This window comes from Salvelinus alpinus, chromosome 8 (assembly GCF_045679555.1).
Source record: "Salvelinus alpinus chromosome 8, SLU_Salpinus.1, whole genome shotgun sequence".
NCBI lineage: Eukaryota > Metazoa > Chordata > Actinopteri > Salmoniformes > Salmonidae > Salvelinus > Salvelinus alpinus.
This window is the reverse complement of record NC_092093.1, coordinates 78,517,943-78,542,534: the sequence shown is the minus strand read 5'-3', so window position 1 is coordinate 78,542,534 and position 24,592 is coordinate 78,517,943. Positions and strand designations below refer to the sequence as shown.

General features: G+C 45.3%; 1 protein-coding gene across 1 annotated transcript in view; it reads left to right on the top strand.

The window, feature by feature from the left end:
• LOC139583758 (zinc finger E-box-binding homeobox 1-like) overlaps window positions 1–18,336 on the top strand; it is a 72,898-nt gene extending 54,562 nt beyond the window's left edge. Inside the window, exons 3-9 of the mRNA XM_071415195.1 lie at window positions 3,528–3,686; window positions 4,936–5,138; window positions 6,092–6,197; window positions 6,620–7,059; window positions 7,321–8,691; window positions 14,352–14,532; window positions 15,314–18,336. Coding sequence (XP_071271296.1) covers window positions 3,528–3,686; window positions 4,936–5,138; window positions 6,092–6,197; window positions 6,620–7,059; window positions 7,321–8,691; window positions 14,352–14,532; window positions 15,314–16,269 — 3,416 coding nt within the window. The 3' untranslated portion in view covers window positions 16,270–18,336. The remainder of the gene's footprint in view (window positions 1–3,527; window positions 3,687–4,935; window positions 5,139–6,091; window positions 6,198–6,619; window positions 7,060–7,320; window positions 8,692–14,351; window positions 14,533–15,313) is intronic.
• The last annotated feature ends 6,256 nt before the right edge of the window (window positions 18,337–24,592 follow it).

Here is a 24,592-nt window from a genome sequence, read left to right as displayed (position 1 = left end):
GTTACGCTCCGCCGGGCTGAGCTTCTTCGAAAAGAAAGCACAGGGGCGAAGCTTCGGTGGCACACCCGAACGCTGAGAGAGCACTGCTCCTATCCCAGCTTCGGATGCGTCCACCTCTACTATGAATGGCAAAGAGGGATCCGGATGAGCCAACACAGGCGCCGAGGTAAACAGAGCCTTCAGTTTACCAAAAGCCCTATTCGCCTCGGCCGACCACTGCAAGCGCACCGGTCCCCCCTTTAGCAGTGAGGTAATGGGAGCTGCAACCTGACCAAAACCCCGGATAAATCTCCGGTAGTAATTGGCAAACCCTAAAAAACGCTGCACCTCCTTTACCGTGGTTGGAGTCGGCCAATTACGCACGGCTGTAATGCGGTCGCTCTCCATTTCCACTCCTGAAGTGGAAATCTGATGCCCTAGGAAGGAGATGGATTGTTGGAAGAACAAGCATTTCTCAGCCTTGACATATAAATCATGCTCCAACAGGCGACCAAGCACCCTGCGCACCAAGGACACATGCTCAGCGCGTGTAGCAGAGTATATCAAAATATCATCAATATACACCACTACACCCTGCCCGTTCAGGTCCCTGAAGATCTCATCTACAAACGATTGGAAGACTGATGGAGCATTCATCAACCCATATGGCATGACCAGGTACTCATAATGACCTGAGGTGGTGCTAAATGCCGTCTTCCACTCATCACCCCTCCTAATACGCACCAGATTGTACGCACTCCTGAGATCCAATTTTGTGAAGAAGCGGACCCCGCGCATTGACTCCATTACTGTATTGATCAAAGGTAGCGGGTAACTATATTTTACCGTGATTTTATTAAGGTCTCGATAATCAATGCACGGGCGTAAACCGCCATCCTTCTTCTTCACAAAAAAGAAACTCGAAGAGGCGGGTGAAATGGATGGCTTAATGAACCCCTGACGCAGGGATTCAGAGATATAATTATCCATAGCCACTGTCTCCGCTTGCGACAGAGGATACACATGACTCCTGGGATATGCAGCGTCTACCAGGAGATCTATCGCACAATCCCCCTGTCGATGGGGTGGTAATTGAGTCGCCTTCTTTTTACAGAAGGCGAGTGCCAAATCGGCATATTCTGAGGGAATGCGCACGGTGGAAACCTGGTCTGGACTTTCCACCGTAGTAGCACCAACGGAAACCCCTACACACCTACCTGAGCACTCTCGCGACCACCCCGTGAGAGCCCTCTGTGGCCAAGAAACAGTGGGGTTATGAGTAGTTAACCAGGGTAGGCCTAACACCACAGAATACGCAGGGGAATCAATAAGGAAAAGACTAATCTTCTCCTTGTGACCCTCCTGCGTTATCATAGACAAAGGTGCGGTGACCTCCCTGATAAACCCTGACCCTATTGGTCGACTATCTAAGGCATGAATAGGGAAAGGCATATCCACAGAAACAACAGGAATCCCTAAACTATGAGCAAAATTTTTATTAATGAAATTCCCAGCCGCGCCTGAATCTACTAGCGCCTTATACTGGGAATGCAGGGAAAAATCCGGAAAGGTGACAGAGACAAACATAAGTGCAGCAGAGGGCTCTGGATGAGTATGGTGCCTACTCACCTGGGGTGATGCCAGAGTGCCCTGCCTGCCTTCTCTATTCCCAGAGGAACCAACCCGGCACCGATCAGCAGTGTGATCTCTGCGATCATAGATGGTGCTCGAGCGGGTACCCCCTCCGGTCTCCCTGCGCACCATCCCTCCCAATTCCATAGGTTCGGGAGAGAGAGTGCGGGAGGATGGAACAACCAGACCCCGATCTAGACGTCCCCGAGTAGCCAGCATGTTGTCCAGCCTGATGGACATATCCACCAGTTGGTCGAAGTTGAGGGTGGTGTCTCTACAGGCCAGCTCCCGACGGACGTCCTCGCGTAGACTACAACGGTAGTGGTCGATCAGGGCCCTGTCGCTCCATCCAGCGCCGGCAGCCAAAGTCCTAAACTCCAACGCGAACTCCTGAGCACTCCTCTTCCCCTGCCTCAGATGATAGAGGAGCTCACCTGCTGCTCTGCCTTCGGATGGGTGGTCGAATACCTTCCGGAAATGGCAGATGAGCTCCTCAAAATGGTCCAACACCTTATCCTCTCCACACACAGCGTTGGCCCACTCCAGGGCTTTCCCGGTAAGGCATGAGACGAGGGCGAAGCTTTTCTCACGGTCTGATGGTACTGGAGAGACCGTGGCCAGATACAAGTTCAGTTTTAGGAGAAAACCCTGGCAGCTGGCAGTATCTCCATTGTATCCCGTGGGTAGGGATAACTGGATCCTGTTCTGTTCCGGAGGATAAAAAAACGTTCAAAGGAATTCCAGGTGGTGGTGGAGGTACTGGACAAGCTCCCTGTCTCTCCCAGCGGTCCATACTCTGGACAATGCGATCCATGGCAGCGCACAGACTGTCAATCTCCGCCGCGTGTTCCAGGACGCGTTTCTCAACCTCCATTAGCGAAGTGCCTCCTCCTGCTGACTTCATTTTTTATGGTCAGAGATTCTGTCACAATGGCGTGTATAAGTGGCAGAGGAAGTCAGGCGCAGGAGAGTCAAATAGAGTGTAGAATGGAGTACTTTAATTAAAGTCCCAGTAATCTGCTCCATAACACTCACGGAAAAAATATAAAACAAATCTGGGTACGAAGACCCGTCGCACACCTATACACAATCAACACAACACCTGACAACGAACAATCTCTGACAAACACATGAAGGGAAACAGAGGGTTAAATACACAACAGGTAATGAATGGGATTGACAACAGGTGTGTGGGAAGACAAGACAAAACCAATGGAAAATGAAAAATGGATCGATGATGGCTAGAAGACCGGTGAAGTCGACCGCCGAACACCGCCCGGACAAGGAGAGGCAACGACTTCGGCAGAAGTCGTGACACTCCCCCCCTTGTTTTCACTGGTTTTTAAGGGTTAATAATAATAATACTACTTAATAATAATGATGCTAGGTGTAGTTGTGTTTTTTTAAACTGCTGACACACTGTACATTGTTGCTGTATGTGCTCCAGGAAGTGAGGGAGAGAGACGGAAGCTTTTCATTTCCTAACTGTGTCCTCAGGTTACACTGCTGCCTACAGCTCCTTAATTAGCCCTCATTAGTGGAGCGACGGCATCTGATGTGATGCGGAGGAGAGAACATGCTCCCTGATAACGGATAACGGATCTCATTTACTGGGGAATTGGGATATTAGGCACCACAGTGGGAAAGTTGTTATTTCTTATCCAAAGGTTTATGCAGGCCTGGGGATTTAGGAGCTATGGGGATTGGTTGGTTCTGGGGGGTGCATTAGACTGTACTGACTTACCTGTGTGTCTGGTTGGAGGTCACAGTTCTAATTAAGAATCATATTTTTTAGATAGAAGGAACATGATAAAATGATGTATTACAATGGTGAGGTCTTAGAACAATGGAGAGGTCCTTGATGTCCTTTCCTCATGTCCTCGTGTAAACAGTCGTCCTGTCTCTGTGGGTTACAGCGAGGGAGGAGTGTGGTTCAGACGGGGAGGACGATGGCAGGACGGATGCTCTGGTGGAAGAGATGCTGCAGCAGGGAGACACGGCCGTCATTTACCCAGAAGCGCCGGAGGACGAGCCACGCCAAGGGACGCCCGAGGCCAGCGGACATGACGAGAACGGTTCGTACAAACACTCACACCACCTGTGCATCTACTCTCCACTGTTCGACGCTGTACAAAGTACTGGTTTTCTTTTCTCACTGGTAGTTAATTGATTGATACATCATTTAACTGATTAGCCAGAGGATTCCACTCACACACATAGCGTCCCAGGTCTGAACTAAGCACAGCAAGAGCAGTGCACAAAAAAAAAAAACTTCACACTTTTCTACCCCTACCTCCCAAATGTGGACTCTACACAATAGCGCTTTACACACAACGCCTCCACCTCTGGGACTGCAGGTTTTATGCCTCCAGGAAAAACCTTGTGTTGTTCTAACTTCCGTCTCTTCCTCTGAAGGTGTTAACCCCCCCTCATCCATTAACACAAACACTCTCTCTGCTGTAAATGGACACACACTGGGCTCTTTATGAGTTAAGGGCTTTTGGCTGTTACCTGTCAGCCTCACAGGAGGAAAAACAGCAAATAGCAACACGTCTGTGTGAGTGATGAGTCACTAGTACCTACCTGGGTGATAATGTGTGTGTGTGTGTGTGTGTGTGTGTGTGTGTGTGTGTGTGTGTGTGTGTGTGTGTGTGTGTGTGTGTGTGTGTGTGTGTGTGTGTGTGTGAGAGAGATAATGTGTGTGTTCACATCCTGAGAGGTTCACCTGGCCAGCAGGGAGGTTTAATACATCACCTGTTAACAGGTAATACTTTACCTGTGTGGGACCCAGTGGAGCATAACAACCCTGGGGACCTGGAGCTAGGTGTGCATGATGTCTTCTCACCGTGTTCTACCGTGTTTCCAGACGCCTTTTACCCAACGTCTGGGCATTCATTTGAAACCAATGTTTTTTTTTGTTTTTTTTTAAGATATAGGCCTTGAATTCCAATATTGTAAAGACACAGACTAGTCATGTTACTCATGTAAACTAGGACCGTTGAGTGCACTTTTCCGACTCCGAGAGCAGGAGTGTTGTGACACCTGTTACGTTACTAATGAATAACCAACAGTATCCAGCCAGCAGGTGAGAGTATGTTGCAGCATCTGTCATGTAGTTAGTGTTTACAGACCCCTGTTAGTCTTAACAGAGGATCGGTCAGTACCGGGTGAAATAGGTGAAACAGCAGTCCAGAACTCCTGTGTCTGTCTGTCAATCAACCACATCAAATAATCCTTACTCTCTATTGACCCTCTGATTAGTCTACAGACCTCTCCACACCCACTCACATGCTCCCTCCCCGTCTCTCTACTCCCCCCCACCAGGCACTCCGGATGCGTTCTCCCAGCTCCTCACCTGTCCCTACTGCTCCCGCGGCTACAAGCGCTACACGTCCCTGAAGGAGCACATCAAGCTGCGCCACGAGAAGAGCGAGGACAACTTCAGCTGCTCCCAGTGCAGCTACACTTTTGCCTACCGCACACAGCTGGAGAGACACATGACGGCCCACAAAGCTGGTAGAGACCAGGTACTTATAGACACAACCCTATACATAACACTTATAGATAGATACACAACTATACCTGCTGTTTGTTAACTACTAGCTACAGCACTGCGTAGTGTGTAGTAAAGATAATGTACACTCTAAAAAAAAAACTGTTGTTTTTACAGTAATTTACTGACAGACAGTTACCTGTAAGTTATGGTAAAAAAAAAGTACATTGTTACCGTAAATTCCAAAGAAACTTACGGTAACATAATTCTTTACAGTAATTTAGGGGGCTCCCGAGTGGCGCAGGGGTCTAAGACACTGCATCTCAGTGCAAGAGGTGTCACTACAGTCCCTGGTTTGAATCCAGGCTGCATCACATCTGGCTGCGATTTTATTTTATTTAACCAGGTAGGCCAGTTGAGAACAAGTTCTCATTTACAACTGCGACCTGGCCAAGATAAAGCAAAGCATTGCGACAAAAACATTGGGATTGGGAGTCCCATAGGGCGGCGCACAATTGGCCAGCGTAGTCTGGGTTTGCCCGGGGTAGGCCGTCATTGTAAATAAGAATTTGTTCTTAACTAACTTGCCAAGTTAAATAAAGGTTAAATTAAACATTTGAAGAAAAAAAAAACTTACAGATTATTATGTTACCAATTTTATTTTTTATTTTTTACACTGTACACTCTTAGAAAAAAAGGTGCTATCTAGAACCTTAAAGGGTTATTCAGCTGTCCTCATAGGATAACCCTTTGAAGAACCCTTTTTGCTTCCAGCTAGAACCATTCTGGGTTCTATGTAGAACCCTTTCTATAGAAGGTTCTACAGGTTCTACATGGAACTCAAAAAGGGTTGTTTTTTCCATTGTTTTTAGCCATTGTTTAAAGCGGTTGTTTCATGAATTGAAAGTAGCACAAAGTGCCTGTTTCCATGAGTGTGTGACTGAAGTGAACTGACCATCCCCCTCACCCTCTCCCTTTGTCTGACAGAGGCACGTGACGCAGTCGGGGGGCAACCGCAAATTCAACTGCACCGAATGTGAAAAAGCATTTAAGTACAAGCACCACCTGAAGGAGCACCTACGCATCCACAGCGGTGAGTGGACCCCTCAGTGTGTGAGTGCGCATGTGTGTTTGTGAACGTGCGTGTGTATTTTGTTATGTGGGAAAAAGGTTGGGGTAATTGTAGACGTGAGTTTCTATTGGCCACACCATCCGCACCGATGTTTCTGCCTCCATCCAACAAATATTTATGTTTAGTAACTCTGTGTATTCATGTGTCCTTGATTGTGTTTTGGAGCATTGTGCTTCGTCCTAATGTGACATAATTGTGTTTCTTTTGGCGGCTCCGGCCAACAACTAGAGAGTATTTCCCAATGGACCCATTATCCTCAGCCTTTAAGCGTCATTGAAATGCATTAGTCCCTTTTTCCCCGAGGAGATTGATTCATTTAGCTCTGTTCCTAATGGAGGTCATGTGTGTGTGCGTTGTCTGTGCATGGCCGTCTGCCTCTACAGGAGAGAAGCCGTACGAGTGCTCCAACTGTAAGAAGCGTTTCTCCCACTCGGGCTCCTACAGTTCCCACATCAGCAGTAAGAAGTGCATCAGCGTGATCTCGGCAGTCAACGGCCGCCCCCGGCCCAGCGCCAAGGCGTCCCAGTGCCCGTCCCCAGCCATGCCCGCCTCGCCCTCCTCCACCACACGCACACAGATCTGGGATAAACCTTTACAGGAGCAACTACCCCTCAATCAGATCAAGAGCGAGCCAGTTGACTATGAGTACAAGGCCATGGTGTTGTCTCCAGCAACGACGGGAGGAAATGGTCATGGAGGAGGGGTGTTAAACGGGGGTGCCGTGGCCCCCCTGCAGGGTGCGGTGCAGGCTGTGATGCTCCCCACCATGGGTCTGGTATCTCCCATCAGCATCAACCTGGCAGACCTGCAGAACATCTTGAAGGTGATTTGTAAACTTGTAATAGGACTAAAGTGTACTATGTATTTAATAATTTAATTGTAGTTCAAATGCAACTTTTTTTTTTAAGGGGGTAGATCAGCTTTAATATTGCAAATAGATTGTAGCTTCCATCAATGTAATTGTCTGCATCATCAGTTGAAATACAACTTACAATTCATGAAATACTTGTAAAGAGCTGCTTGTTGCTATTTGTACAATTATTTGTTGAACAATGAACAAACCATTATCATCTTCATCTTGAAGGTGGCGGTGGACGGTAACATGATCAGACAGATGTTGGAGAACAACGCCAAGGCAGCGGGGACCGGCACAGGGGCGACGGGTGTTCCTCACCAGCAGCTCATCTCAGCCATCAGTCTGCCCATCATCGGTCAGGACGGCAACGCCACCAAGATCATCATCAACTACAGCCTCGATCCCAGCCAGACCCAGCTCACTGCCCAGAACCTGAAGAAGGAACCTCAGACCCTGGCTACAATGCCAGGCCAGCCCCTGGCCGAGGCTGCCATAGAGCCCTGCAGCAAGGCCCAGCAGAGACTCCCAGAGGACCTGACACTCAGCAGGCCCCCCAGGAGCAAAGAGGAGAAGATGGAAGAGGAAAACGAGAAGGAGGAGGGGGAGGAGACCACTAAGACCTGTCTGCTCTGTGACGACTGCCCCGGTGGTCTGGACGTGCTCCACGCACTCGAGCACTGTAAGAAAGCCTCAGGCCTCAAGATCAATGGGGACAAATCAGAGTCGGCCATCGCCTCGTTACTGTCCGAGGGGGTCGGGAACCAGCCCAAGAACCTCCTGTCCCTCCTCAAGGCCTACTTCGCCTTAAACGCTGAGCCAACCAAGGAGGAGCTCAGCAAGATCTCAGATTCAGTCAGCCTGCCCACCGACGTGGTCAAGAAGTGGTTCGACAAGATGCAGAGCAGTCAGGTTTCACTAGGAGCTCCGACACCTCCGTCTGAGGAAGAGGGACCCTTGTCTGAGAGTCCTGGGGCCACAGTTGTGTCCCCTAAGGTAAGATCGGAGCAGGACACAGAGGGTCCCACCATGATGCAGTCCGGCCCAGCCGAGGCCACTCCGGCTGAGGTCAACGGCTCCATGCGCTCCCCAGCCTCCCCCACACCACTAAACCTGACCGCCGGGGGGCCCGTCCCAGCCAAACCCTCCTCCTCGGACAGCACTGATGGCCCTCTGGACCTGTCGCTACCAAAGCCCACCCGAGAGGAGGCCGCAGCCGCCGCCACTTACCACGCCGCTGTTTACTCCCATCAGGACGAACCCCTGAACTTGACGAAGACTTGCACAACAAAGAAAGAACTTCCGCTCGCCTGCGCCGCTGGCCACCACGTGACTGGTCAACCTGTGTCCCTGTACACCGCCAGCCCACAAAGTGCCAACCCCATCAGTATCATGACCACTCAGCTGCCCAGCGGGACCATTTATGCCATCACTGACCAGGGCCGTGCAGGCATGCCCTGCCTCCGGGCAGTTACCACCAGTAACAACCAGACTATCCTCATCCCACAGCTGGCCTATACCTATACCACTACAGCTACAGCCAACAGCCCTGCAGGGACAGAGACACAGGAGAAGACCACACTGCAGGTCAACGGCATCAAGGTTGGTTAATCAATTAATCATTCAAATGTATTTATATAGCCCTTTTTCACAGCAACAGTTGTCACGGTGTGCTTTTCAGTAACCCAGCCACAGGCGGCTGGTGGCACCTTAATGTGGGAGGATGGGCTCAAATAGGCTGGAATGGAATAAATGGAACGGTATCAAACACAGCCTCACGTTAGCCATTCCGACTCGCAAAAGCCAAGGCTTGTGTAAGGCCACTTACTTACTTTACTTATCAAACACAGCGTTTCCATGTTCTTGATACCGTTCCATTTACTCCATTCCAGACATTGTTATGAGCTGTCCTCCCCTCACCAGCCTACTGTGAACCCAGCCTGGACCCCCCAAGGTCAAATCAGCGGCACAGTTTACATTTACATTTTGGTCAATAACAAAGGCCTAGCAGATGCTCTTTTCAAGTCAGTTGCAAGAAAAGCATCTGCTGTGTCTGTATGACTACACATAGATACAAGGGTTCCAAAAGGTTTCTTCGGCTGTCCCCATAGGAGAACCCTTTTTGATTCCAGGTAGAACCTTTTTGGTTCCAGGTCTTTTTGGTTCCAGGTAGAACCTTTTTGGTTCCAGGTAGAACTCTTTTGGGTTCCATGAAAAACCTTCTGTGTATAGGGTTCTACATGGAACTCAAAAGGGTTCTACCTGGAATCAAAACGGGTTCTCCAAAGGGTTCTCCTATGGGGACAGCCGATGAACCCTTTTAGGTTCTAGATGGCACTTTTTTTCCCCCGAAGAGTGTACTATGGGAATTTGTTTTGCCAGTTAGAGAGAAAACTACATGAAAACAGTCTAGCATGATTGGTATTGCAGGTGCGGTACTGAGAATCATGTTTTCTTGCCTAGTCTCTCCGAACAGTATGTTGCTGTTTGTTCCTCTCTGACTGACTTGGCTCATGTTTAGTGAGGGACGAGGTACTGGAAGAATAGGAAGTTCTCAGTATAATCATTCCTCCTATATCTCATTCTACCTGTTTCATCTGCTTTGAGTAAAATAGCAAGGCCTAGGACAGATGCCTCCCTCAACACTTCAGCGTCTATAGCCCCTTTAGTGCTTCAGTTCTCTTGGATCTGGCCCACTGCAATTTAGCCATACTGAGAAGGTTAAGCTCCACCTATTGAGCTGGAGATATGGGAACTCTCCTCAGTCTCAGCTGAATGAGTTTCTCTCCTGTAGCTCTGGGTGGAGGCGGTGGTATTTTGGCACCGCTGTCTTTGTCTCCTGTGATGAACTGTTTAGCTTCAGCGCTGGGAGGAGGAGGGTTAAAGGTGGACCGGAGTACTCAAGGGAGGAGTTCTAGCGCTCCTCTCTTCCCTCGCTCTTGGTGAAAGACGGAGAGAGAGGTGGAATAAAATTAAATTGGGTTTCAAGCTATAGTATACTGCCAACACAGTTATTGCGGCTCATGATATGTGAATGTTCAAAATGTGAAATTAGTTAAAGTATTAGTGTCAAAATGTTTTTAAAATGTCTAACACATCCCGGATGCATTATATACAGAAAGTGCCATTCTGAATTCTGCCAAAAGACTCTCATGCAGTAGTATTAGAAGTAAGAGCCAGGCCACTTAATGATCCATAATGATGGATAGAAGAGCCATCACTCCCCCAGCCCAGCACTAAGCTGCTGCAGTCACCGAGCCAAAAGACATGAGGCAGCACTTACTGTAGAGACCTATTGATTGGTAGGAATCTGTTTAAAGGCCCAGCCTCCTGTCTCACCATTGATTTTTTGTTGTTGTATTATGCTTTCCTGTTAAGTGGACTGGCATAGAGCATGCCTTGTTAAAAGCCCTCACTGTACGTATAGGTATTATATATCAGTTCCTTAACGATGTTGATGCTACTGTGCTGTACTTCCTCTCTCTCTCTCAGTGTCTCAGTGTTGAATACTCAGTTGTAGTATGCGTCCGGAATGGCACCTTATTCTCTATATTAGGGAGATGACGATACCTGACGAGTTTGGTCTGCTTCGTGTTGTCATTGTTGCCATGGGAAAATGATTATGATACTGGTATCATCCCGGCTCTACCTTTTGTGGTGCACTACTTTTGACCAGAGGTCACTATGGGCCCTGGTCAAAGGTAGTGCACTATAAAGGGAATAGGGTGCCATTTGGGACACATCCATATTCAACCTACACCCAGGAAGGGATGGGAGCAGTAAAGGGTGTTTCTGAGGGGTTTTTACTCACCATTGATGAGTCATGATGATGGGGATGACTGGTTTTCAGGGTCAACACCAAGGTGGGATGATTTTCACTCAGCCAATAAAAAGTGTTACTAGCTGTTTGGTTCTGATGAGGTTATGGTACCTTGAGAGCTATAGAAAGAAGGTGGTATTAGTCAGCCTACACCATCACTTCATGACATGCCGTAGCACTCACGTCTGTAGCCATGAAGTGCTTTGAAAGGCTGCTCATGGCTCACATCAACACCATTATCCCAGAAACCTTAGACCCACTCCAATTTGCATACCGCCCCAACAGATCCACACATGACGCAATCTCTATTAGAGGTCGACCGATTATGATTTTTCAACGCCGATACCGATTATTGGAGGATCAAAAAAGCCGATACCGATTAATCGGCCGATTAAAAAAAAAATGTAATAATGACAATTACAAAAATACTGGAATAAACACTTATTTTAACTTAATATAATACATCAATAAAATCAATTTAGCCTCAAGTAAATAATGAAACATGTTCAATTTGTTTTAAATAATGCAAAAACAAAGTGTTGGAGAAGAAAGTAAAAGTACAATATGTGCCATGTAAGAAAGCTAACGTTTCAGTTCCTAGCTCAGAACATGAGAACATATGAAAGCTGGTGGTTCCTTTTAACATGAGTCTTCAATATTCCCAGGTAAGAAGTTTTAGGTTGTAGTTATTATAGGAATTATAGGACTATTTCCCTCTATACCATTTGTATTTCATTAACCTTTGACTATTGGATGTTCTTATAGGCACTTTAGTATTGCAAGTGTAACAGTATAGCAGCTTCCGTCCCTCTCCTCGCTCCTCCCTGGGCTCGAACCAGCAACACAACGACAACAGCCACCATCGAAGCAGCGTTACCCGTGCAGAGCAAGGGGAACAACTACTAGAAGGCTCAGAGCGAGTGACGTTTGAAACGCTATTAGCGCACGCTAACTAGCTAGCCATTTCACTTCGGTTACACCAGCCTCATCTCGGGAGTTGATAGGCTTGAAGTCATAAACAGCGCAATGCTTGACGCACAACGAAGAGCTGCTGGCAAAACGCACGAAAGTGCTGTTTGAATGAATGTTTACGCGCCTGCTTCTGCCTACCACCGATCAGTCAGATACTTAGATACTTGTATGCTTGTATGCTCAGTCAGATTATATGCAACGCAGGACACGCTAGATAATAAGTAGTAATATCATCAACCATGTGTAGTTAACTAGTGGTTATGATTGATTGCTTTTTATAAGATAAGTTTAATGCTAGCTAGTAACTTACCTTGGCTTACTGCATTCGCGTAACAGGCAGTCTCCTTGTGGAGTGCAACGAGAGAGAGGCAGGTCATTATTGCGTTGGACTAGTTAACTGTAAGGTTGCAAGATTGGATCCCCCGAGCTGACAAGGTGAAAATCTGTCATTCTGCCCCTGAACAAGGCAGTTAACCCACCGTTCCTAGGCCGTCATTGAAAATAAGAATGTGTTCTTAACTGACTTGCCTAGTTAAATAAAGGTATATAAAAAAATATATAAAATAATTTTAAAATAATTTTTAAAAAATCGGCAAATCGGCGCACATAAATACCGATTTCCGATTGTTATGAAAACATGAAATCGGCCCTAATTAATCGGCCATTCCGATTAATCGGTCAACCTCTAATCTCTATTGCACTACACACTGCCCTTTCCCACCTGGACAAAAGGAACACCTATGTGAGAATGCTATTCATTGACTACAGCTCAGCGTTCAACAACATAGTGCCCTCAAAGCTCATCAATAAGCTAAGGACCCTGGGACTAAACACCTCCCTCTGCAACTGGATCCTGGACATCCTGACGTGCCGCCCCCAGGTGGTAAGGGTAGGCAACAACACATCTGCCACGCTGATCCTCAACACAAGGGCCCCTCAGGGGTGCGTGCTCAGCCCCCTCTTGTACTCCCTGTTCACTCATGACTGCACGGCCAGATACGACTCCAACACCATCATTAAGTTTGCTGATGACACAACAGTGGTAGGCCTGGTCACCGACAACGACGAGACAGCCTACAGGGAGGAGGTAAGAGACCTGGGCGTGTGGTGCCAGGACAACAACCTCTCCCTCAATGTGATCAAGACAAAGGAGATGATTGTGGACTACAGGAAAAAGAGGACCGAGCACGCCCTCATTCTCATCAACGGGGCTGCAGTGGAGTAGGTTGAGAGCTTCAAGTTCCTTGGACACGACAAAACCTAAGATTTGGCATGAGTCCTCAGATCCTCAAAAGGTTCTACAGCTGCACCATCACAGCCTGGTATGGCAACTGCTCGGCCTCCGAGCACAAGGCACTACAGAGGGTAGTGCGAACGGCCCAGTACATCACTGGGGCCAAGCTCCCTGCCATCCAGGACCTCTATACCAAGCGGTGTCAGAGGAAGGCCCTAAAAATTGTCAAAGACTCCAGCCACCATAGTCATAGACAGTTCTCTCTGCTACCACAAGGCATGCGGTATCGGAGCGCCAAGTCTAGGTCCAAGAGGCTTCTAAACAGCTTCTACCCCCAAGCCATAAGACTCCTGAACACCTAATCAAATGACTACCCAGACTATTTGCATTGCCCCCCCCCCCCCCTCTTTTAAACCACTGCTACTCTCTGTTGTTATCATCTATGCATAGTCACTTTAATAACTCTACCCACATGTACATATTGCCTCAACTAACCGGTGCCCCCGCACATTGACTCTGTATCGGTACCCCCCCCTGTATATAGTCTCGCTATTGTTATTTTACTGCTGCTCTTTAATTACTTGTTACTTTTATTTCTAATTCTTATCCGTATTTTAAAACGTTTTTTTTTTTTTACTGCATTGTTGGTTAGGGGCTCGTAAGTAAGCATTTCACTGTACAGCCAGAAGAGGACTGGCCACCCCTCATAGCCTGGTTCCTCTCTAGGTTTCTTCCTAGGTTTTGGCCTTTCTAGGGAGTTTTTCCTAGCCACCGTGCTTCTACACATTTCTTGCTGTTTGGGGTTTTAGGCTGGGTTTCTGTACAGCACTTTGAGATATCAGCTGATGTACGAAGGGCTATATAAATAAATTTGATTTGATTTGATTTAAGGTCTACACCTGTTGTATTCGGCGCATGTGACAAATAACATTTGATTTGATTTGTTTTCCTTGAGAAACAGAATGACAAACCAAAAAAACACCTCCACCAAATCACTTCCATCTCTAAATTGCCTGTATTATTGTCTTGCACATATTGTTAACCGTTATAATCCAAGAATGACACTTCATGACACTTCTCCTGGCCTCTCTATAACTGTATTACTGTACTACTGTAACAATTGATACTTAAAAACAGTAAACATTATATTACATATATCCACACATATTAGATCTGACATAATACATTATAAATTATATAATTATATGTTCTCATGTATTGATATTTGTTGTTCAGGAGGAGCGTCAGGACACCAGCTCAGAGGGCGTGTCCACCATGGAAGAGCTGAACGACTCAGACTCTGCCCCTTCCAGGAAGAAAATGAGGAAAACGGAGAGTGGGATGTACGCCTGCGACCTGTGTGACAAGATCTTCCAGAAGAGCAGCTCTCTGCTCCGACATAAATACGAACACACAGGTACATCAGGGACTAGATCAATCAGACCTGGGTCATGTTCTTTAGGGTGCAACATGCAGCGAATCGCTTTGCAACTGAAAAATAAAATGCTCACATAGTACCTCCCCATTTTAGACGGTTTTCTTCCATTTCATACCTACTGAACATCAGCCTCACTGCACCTCCCCAGAGAGACCTCAGGAAAACATGAGGCGAAGTGAAACTGAAGGGGGAAATTTTCAGTATATTGCAGAAGGGCGGTAGACACCACCATTCCAGCAGCTATTACCCAATAAACACACACACACGCACTCCACCAGAACTCCCCCTGCCAACCACATTACCTTCCGGTATGAAATGTTGAAGGGATGTTGCATCAGAGCTCTGTTAGTAATTTTAAATGAGAACATGGGTAGTGTTGTGGCCAAGCACAGGTCAACCCACTCCGAGGCGTTCTGTCTTTACGACTTTGATAACTGCCGTAGAACCACCGTTTTTAAATCTAAATTCACTTTGTCCTGTTTTTTGTTGCGTTGTTTGCAATATTTACCATGGATACGTGATGATAAATAATATGGGTTTCACCGACCTTTGGCGCAATAATCCAAACCATTTCACGAGCACAACAGTCTGGGGAATTACAACAGTTTGACCTGTATTTTTCAAGGAGGGTGCAACCCCTGTTACAAGCCCATACGGTGTTACTCTGTGATTTCACTCAACAATAATCCTGAGCCTGAATGTTTTATCACTCTGTTTCAGATACCTTTTTATTGACTGTTTATTTTCTCCCGTGCTACAGGCAAGCGACCCCACGAGTGCGGTATCTGCAGGAAGGCCTTCAAACACAAGCACCACTTGATAGAACACATGCGTCTCCACTCTGGAGAGAAGCCCTACCAGTGCGACAAGTGTGGCAAGCGCTTCTCTCACTCGGGCTCCTACTCCCAGCACATGAACCACCGTTACTCCTATTGCAAGAAAGAGGCGCAGGAAGGAAGTCAGGGAGGTATAGGGGAGGAGGTGCTGGAGGAGGAGATGGAGAGCCCTGTGGGGTTGGCCCTGGGCCTCGGAGGGGAGCAGCAGGAGCAGTCAGACAGCAGGCCCACCTCCTCCCACCTGGACTCTGACGAGCGAGGGAGCAGCACCAGGGAGGACGAGGAGGAGAGCGAGGAGGAGGGAGAGGAGGAGGACATGGAGACAGCGGCAGGGGAGGAGGTGGAGGGGGATCCGGACAGAGTTCTGGATATGGATGATATACAGGTGGTGCGGATAGGAGACGAGGGAGGGGACGAGGAGGACGAGGCGGAGGGGGAGAAGGAAGAAGACACTGGTCGAGAGGAGGGAGAGAATGAGGAAGAGCAGGGAGTGGAGAGAGTAGTGGTGGGGGGTGAAGGGGAGGAAGGAGAAGAAGAGGGGGTAGTGGGGGTTGAAGTAAAGGAGGAGCAGGAGGAAGAGGAGGTTACAGGGAAAAAGGCAGACACAAGGCAAGAGGAGGTACAGGAGAACAGGGAGAAAGAGGAGGAACATGAAGGTGAGAAGGAACAGGCTGAGGAGCAGGTGGAGGAGGAGCTGTCTGAGAAGGAGGAGACAATGGACACAGAGAAAGGATTGACCTCAGAGGACAAGGAAGAGTCAGGGTCGAGGGCGGCGGAGGAAAGCGAGGTCATGAAAGAGAATGAAGGTGAAACAAACAGGAACACTGTTTCAGAAGACAAGAACCAGACACCGACAGGAGAGAAAGGTGATCCGAATTAAAACAGGGAGATACCAGACCCGTGCTTCTTCCTTAATGAAATGGAAGGATCCTTTTTCCCCATGACATTGGGGGAGAGGATAGAGAGCTAAAGTTTGGATTGCTCTGACGGACGCTGCATTTCAGTTCACTACTGTGTATGAATCCAGGTGTGCCTGAAAAAATACTAGTGGCTTTTTCCACAGGAGGAGAAACATTTTCAGTGTTAGAAAATGTATTTGTAAAAAACTAAAACACAAATTTTAACAACAAAAAATGCATTATACGGACTTTGGAAGCTAGAGCCGACACGTTTTAGATAATGTTTTATTACTAAATCAACCTTGGGTCATTTCTTTTTATCAGTGTTACTAATTTTATCCCTCATATTTTAACCTTTAAAAACCTGTACAGTTAGGAGAGATTTCTATATCTTTTTATTGCCAATGAACAAAAAAATATCAGTATTTTATTAAGTTGGAGGAAAAAAGATCCTGTGCACTACAAGTGGCTTGGTTTACTTACGGCACTAACAGTTGTGTTGTCTACCCTTCAGTGTTATGGCACTAGACTTACAGTATACATCATCAGCATGTTAACAACATACCTTTTGTTGTACATGGATTGTGAGCCTTAAAGAAGAAAACGATTGTGAGATGAGTTCATCCATGATGATATTCCAGTAGTTGATTACCTTATAGATGAAGAAGAAGACAAGGGGGAGTATCGAAGGAGTCTGCATTGATACATTGTTCTAAAATGTTCTGTTCGTTCGTTTGTTCATTTCATCAATCTGTTATCATCAGTGTTACATGTACAGAATCAGATCAAGCAGAATAAGAAAGAAGAACAAATCGTCAGATCATTTGCCCCCTGAATCCTATTCCCACTCCCAGCCTTATGCAAAACAAGAAGACATGATGCGTATCAAAAGTGCCATTGAATACTGCTGTTTTTCCTTAGCAGCTGTTGTCAGGTTGTGTCGAGGCCCAGATTTGATAGCAGCTCAAACATGTCAACTCTTTCAGACGATATCCTGTTGATTTTGGCTCACTACCACTTGTCCTGATGTTGTAGATTATAGCGTTACCATGAATTATAATTTAGACATGAATTACATATTTGAGATAAAAGATCTGCCTCTTTTATAATCAGAGCAATCAAAGACTAAAAGGACTTACAATGTTTTAACGGAACGGCGAAACGTGATTTTGAAATATTTCCTGCCTTGAAATGTATAATTTCCCCCAGTCCAATTCCAGTGCACTTGTTTAACACTTGTGAAACGCTCGCGCTCTCTTCAGGTAACAAAAGTAGGCAAATATGATCCCATAATGGTTATTGAGACAATATTTTTTACCTGTCAGTATTATTTTGTTGTTTTGTTGTTGGATTGTTTTGTATGTTCATGTTAAAATGTGTGTACTGTATGTTTTCAGAAAAGGCAGTATTTTTCCCATTCCCAATGATATGGGTTATCTGTTTAGTTATAGAAACATTTTATATTTATGTGTCTTTTTTTTATTTTATATTTCTTTATAGTTATTTATTACACAATGTAGTGTACAATACTGTAGTTTGTATTAATACAATAATATATTTTAGTATGAAAATCATTTCAAATGTAAGCTGACTACAACAAAGGTGGGAAAAGAAAAAAAAGCTCTGGCATTTTGAAGTATGTTTTAGAACGAAAACACATGTAAAGTTGTCAACACACCCCACAAGCCTGAAATTGAAACATGTTACCTTTCTAAATCCATTCATTCTCATGTTAGTTTTTACCTTTTGCCCACTTTAATATGAAGCTACTGAAACTTTTTGAGAACTAACTGTATGTCTAATAGCATGAGTGTGCTGTTGTATTGAAGGATGACCCGTAACCATGAACCTGTCCTTTTGCCAAGCCAAAATAATATTGACATTTTTTGTGTTTTATTTGTGCCAATTTGTTACTTTGTATGTATACTACGTCAAGGCCACAACCTCTTTTATATGTACTTGTTTTAATCCATGATCATTTTTATAGTGATAGTTTTTGTTTGTTTTTTCTATGACTCCCCATCTCACAATAAAATACATCAACTACATCCCCCTGGTTTGATCATCTATTTTTTCATGTATTTGCTTGCATAATAAAGCTTTAGGCCAGCAATCAATCCGATCGTGTTTGGAGACAATGCGGCTGTTAAAGTTTGCGGAGATCGTATTTCAGGTAAACACTGCAGATGTCGGCTGAATTGGAAATTACCTTTAAATGTCAAATGCACTATAGTGCGGTTTCGGATTGAATCCCGCCCTTAGGGACATATGCAGAATTTACCGTGAATGCAGTCTCCGCAAACGGAGGAACAACACCTTTAAATTTCAATCGAGCAATAACGCGGATCTTCCTCAATACTTCTTGCGATACGGATTGAATCCAGCTCCTAATAAAACTCGCCGCCTGGAGAGATCAGTCAGATTCCCTTCTGGGGTGTATTCAGTGAGGTGAAACATTCAGACCGTTGCAAGCAGATAGAAATGTAATGAATAGAGCTAACATGATCCCCCTATTTAGCTGACATGTACAGTGGGGAGAACAAGTATTTGATACACTGCCGATTTTGCAGGTTTTCCTACTTACAAAGCATGTAGAGGTCTGTAATTTTTATCATAGGTACACTTCAACTGTGAGAGACGGAATCTAAAACAAAAATCCAGAAAATCACATTGTATGATTTTTAAGTAATTCATTTGCATTTTATTGCATGACATAAGTATTTGATCACCTACCAACCAGTAAGAATTCCGGCTCTCACAGACCTGTTAGTTTTTCTTTAAGAAGCCCTCCTGTTCTCCACTCATTACCTGTATTAACTGCACCTGTTTGAACTCGTTACCTGTATAAAAGACACCTGTCCACACGCTCAATCAAACAGACTCCAACCTCTCCACAATGGCCAAGACCAGAGAGCTGTGTAAGGACATCAGGGATAAAATTGTAGACCTGCACAGGGCTGGGATGGGCTACAGGACAATAGGCAAGCAGCTTGGTGAGAAGGCAACAACTGTTGGCGCAATTATTAGAAAATGGAAGAAGTTCAAGATGACGGTCAATCACCCTCGGTCTGGGGCTCCATGCAAGATATCACCTCGTGGGGCATCAATGATCATGAGGAAGGTGAGGGATCAGCCCAGAACTACACGGCAGGACCTGGTCAATGACCTGAAGAGAGCTGGGACCACAGTCTCAAAGAAAACCATTAGTAACACACTACGCCGTCATGGATTAAAATCCTGCAGCGCACGCAAGGTCCCCCTGCTCAAGCCAGCGCATGTCCAGGCCCGTCTGAAGTTTGCCAATGACCATCTGGATGATCCAGAGGAGGAATGGGAGAAGGTCATGTGGTCTGATGAGACAAAAATATAACTTTTTGGTCTAAACTCCACTCGCTGTGTTTGGAGGAAGAAGAAGGATGAGTACAACCCCAAGAACCCATCCCAAACGTGAAGCATGGAGGTGGAAACATCATTCTTTGGGGCTGCTTTTCTGCAAAGGGGACAGGACGACTGCACCGTATTGAGGGGAGGATGGATGGGGCCATGTATCGCGAGATCTTGGCCAACAACCTCCTTCCCTCAGTAAGAGCATTGAAGATGGGTCGTGGCTGGGTCTTCCAGCATGACAACGACCCGAAACACACAGCCAGGGCAACTAAGGAATGGCTCCGTAAGAAGCATCTCAAGGTCCTGTAGTGGTCTAGCCAGTCTCCAGACCTGAATCCAATAGAAAATCTTTGGAGGGAGCTGAAATTCCGTATTGCCCAGCGACAGCCCCGAAACCTGAAGGATCTGGAGAAGGTCTGTATGGAGGAGTGGGCCAAAATCCCTGCTGCAGTGTGTGCAAACCTGGTCAAGAACTACAGGAAACGTATGATATCTGTAATTGCAAACAAAGGTTTCTGTACCAAATATTAAGTTCTGCTTTTCTGATGTATCAAATACTTATGTCATGCAATAAAATGCAAAGGAATTAGTTAAAAATCATACAATGTGATTTTCTGGATTTTTGTTTTAGATTCCGTCTCTCACAGTTGAAGTGTACCTATGATAAAAATGACAGACCTCTACATGCTTTGTAAGTAGGAAAACCTGCAAAATCGGCAGTGTATCAAATACTTGTTCTCCCCACTGTATGTTCTAAACAATACATTTCTATCTGAACGTTGTGTAACGATGTGTGACATTACACCCTGCTGAACAGAGCCCAGACCAGCCCAAGGTCATTTCTATTGATCCCGATCAGGTTTCCTTCAGGGAGAGGGAGGGTCTACCCTTAACATGAATTAGTAATGGTATGGACCCAAAATCTATAGTCTGATGAGGAGGTGAACATGATACAATACTCTAACATGTCTATTACTGTTACTCTTCTCTACCTCGGGACTGGAGAAGGGATACTTTCTGAAGGGATTTTGGTGATTTGGTCCATGTCTAGATCCTCTACATCTTTCTCCATGGTAAAAAATGAGAGCAGGTGTGGGTGTGTTTGTGTGGGAGGGGATTCAACAATTCGCCAAGCCTCTCTTTGTCTAGGTTGATAGTGGGTATGATGAATGTGTAAAAGAGAATGTGTGTGTGTGTGTGTGTGTGTGTGTGTGTGTGTGTGTGTGTGTGTGTGTGTGTGTGTGTGTGTGTGTGTGTGTGTGTGTGTGTGTGTGTGTGTGTGTGTGTCAGAGAAAGTAATCTGTCATATTTGGCAGTGTTGATTGTGTTGAGTAGGTAGGGGAGGGAGGTGGAAGGCGTGATAATGTCTAATAGTACCACACTACCATAACATTATATACTAACCCTCACGATTTCACACGAAATTCCACCCTCCAAAAATATTTGAAACCATGTTTTTGAAACACAGATGTGATGACATTTCAAATGAAGTTTCACCTGGATTTTCACGTGATCACCTAACCTTTTACAAGTGGATTCTAATTTTCACACACGATTTCACAGATGATGCCTTGCAAACAAAAATGAGTCGTTAGGACACACACGCAAACAGTGTGTTTTCAGCGTACATATATATTTTTGGTACTTTTACCCCTTTTTCATGACATAAAATTGGTAGTTACAGTCTTGTCCCATCGCTGCATCTCCCATAAGGACTCAGGAGAGGGCCGAGAGAGCCACGTGTCCTCCGAAATACGACCCTGCCACTGCACGCTTCATTCAGAAGCCAGCCGCACCAATGTGTCAAAGGAAACACCGTACAACTGGCGACCGAAGTCAGCGTGCAGGCGCCCGGCCCGCCACAGGTGTCACTAGAGCGTGATGCGACAAGGAAATCCAGGCCGGCCAAACTCTCCCCTAACCCGGACGACGCTGGGCCAATTGTGCACAGCCTCATGGCTCTCCTGGACACAGCTGGCTCTGACACAGCCCGGGATCGAACCCATGTCTGTACTAACACCTCAAGCCCTGCAATGCAGTGCCTTAGGCTGCTGCACCACTCGGTAGGCTATTTTTGACACACATTAACATACATGATTACATTGTGTATGTTTATTTATACAGTAATTATTATTCAACGTGTCCTCACCTGGGATTTGAACTCACAACCTCTTGTTTCAGTGCAATGTTCCCTCTAAGCTGCGCGCATGCTCAGACGTGTACCTCCACCAGGACTGCCGCACGGAAGAAATGCCAGGCAGCACAGCGATGCAAGAGATTGAACTTCACTGGGTTCGCCCAATTAGTTTGCACTATATAGATCAGCGCAACTTTCATTGGGGACAGGCGGGACATGTCCCCCCCACATTCTGAAATTGCATTTTTGTCGTCCCCCCAGTTTAATCCTTGGCATGTGATACAAAACAAGGCAACGGTGTGCTTTAGGACTATGCGGACACCTCATTACAGCTGTAGGCTGTAATGATAATTATGTCCCCCCCACTTCTAAAACCAAAGTTGCGCCCCTGATATAGATCAACCTGTTTTCTATGATCTAGTCAACATTGTATCCGCCCCTTTTCAATGCAACAAACCAGAACAAACAAACTTTGCAAGATTGAGTCTGTGATTTTGTTGTAGGCAGAGCCAGAGTGCAACTGAGTAGAATTCTATTGGTGGGGGTAGCCCAGGAGCAGTCTTTCAATCACCTGTGAGTGAATGAGCTTTTCAGATCAGTTACAGATCAGAGCGCAGGGCCACGCATGTGCACGTTTGTACATATTCTTTGCTAGTTAGTGAGTTATTAGCCCAGTTATAAATAAGTATAGGTCAGCAATGTGGAGTTACTGCTTCCTACAAGAGCACAACATTTGTAGGCTACATTTCAAGCTGTCTTTGAAAAGCCAATCAGGTAAAAATCGTATCTCTTAATTTATGGGGCAGTGTTGTCTATTGAGACAGGCTTGAATATGGAAATAAGCTAATAGGCAGAGGGGTAGCCTACATTGTCTAATTATCTATATGGTAATACTAATGAATTGTATTTCGTTAAGTGGTTTCTTGCATCATACAACTTAAATACAATGCCATTTACTGTCACATTTGGCCCATGGTGTTACAGACCAAGTAAAAAATCATTAATTAATGAATTAATCCCTTCATAATGTTTATTTTTATTTTTTAATCTCATGCAATGTAGGCCTGCATTGAACACCACGTGTAGGCTACTGTAGGCTATATCATAGAAATCAAAAGCTATTTCCATGTGAAAATGTTATGCCATTTGCTCCATTGGTTTTGTTGGTAGGCCTACATTATGCTCAAATAGCCACAATAGCCTATTGACTACTGTGCAAAACTGTAAGGGTACAGCCTCAGTGTTCACTGTTAACGCACGGCGGAAGTTGCACAAAATTCTCACAACATTCAAGTTTCTGCTCACTAGACCTAAAAAAAAGAAAATTGGTTCACGACATTTTAATCTTCCTGCTACACCACCATGTCTGTGTCAATGACTGATTTCACCTGTATTCCTACACAAATCACATTTTCACATGTGAAACAGCCCAACAAAAAGTCACAAAAACTGACGGTCAGTTGTTCACATGTGAAACGATACCGTATGTTTAAATGTATTAAACTGTATGAGATTTTTCGTTCACATGTTAACACCACCTTTTCACGTGAGGAGAATAACGTTTTGTTATGTGAAAATCTCATTTGCACTCTCACACGTGAACAATTGTCACAGTGGAATTGCATTTGGACGTGAAAAAAAAGTTGAAATTATCAAGTTGCTTTTACATGTTGTCACATTAACTTCACATAAAATCACATGATCACACGTGTTATCACGTGAAATTCATAGGTTTTTTCTGTAAGGGAACATATTATCACATCAAACTGCCTTCAGTAATTTAGACCATTTTGAATCAGTTTTACGATTTTGATATCAATAGCAAACATAAAATGTAAGCCAGTAAAATCACAAGGTATCAGATCAGGTTGTGCCGGCCCATTTCATAAAAGGATTTCAGTCATATCTGAGACTTACCAAGCTCAGGTATTGCCATAGGTCCAGTTCTGCTGGGCTCAAAGAAAATGTCATTTAAGAGCTATATATCTGCATCCCAAATGGCCCCCTATCCCCTACATAGATCCCTATACACGTAGTGCACTATATAGGGAATAGGGTGCCATTTGGGACCCAGCCATTAGAACTGCTAAGAGGATATGGTGTGCTAAGGGCGGTAATGGAGCAAAAGCCTGATGAACTATCATAGCTGCTGAGTTTCTGACTTGGAGCCAAACCCAGACTGAGTCTCTGACATGGTGCCAAACCCAAGGTCCAGTGTCCCAGGGGAAATTTAAAGAGAAGCCAACAGGAGAGAAAAAATGGTGCTCAGGAAATAGCACAAAAATATTATGTCCATTTACTCAACCACTACATACCGGAATGTACGGTATACAATGCCATGTGTGTGTGTGTGTGTGTCTGTGCGTGAGTTTAATCATAGTAAGTGCCACTGCTATAAGACGGGCAGATTTTTGATAGAAAATGAACATTTAAACTGTTGAAAAGGAATCAGCACAGTCAGACTACTATCTCACTGGCTTGGACTAAAGGTTGTATCCACTCCCTTCTCTACAATGTGGTCTGTCAATAGAGGGCATTTACATGTGTAATAAATTATAATGTACATTTACATGTACAGTGCCTTCAGAAAGTATTCACACTCCTTGATTTGTTCCACATTTTGTTGTGTTAAAAAGTGGGATTCAAATGCATTTAATTGTCTTTGTTTTTTGTCAATGATCTACACAAAATACTCTGTAATTTCAAAGTGGGGGGAAATTCTAACATTTGTAAAAAATGTAATATATATCACTAAGAGCTTTTCCACACCTGGATTGTGC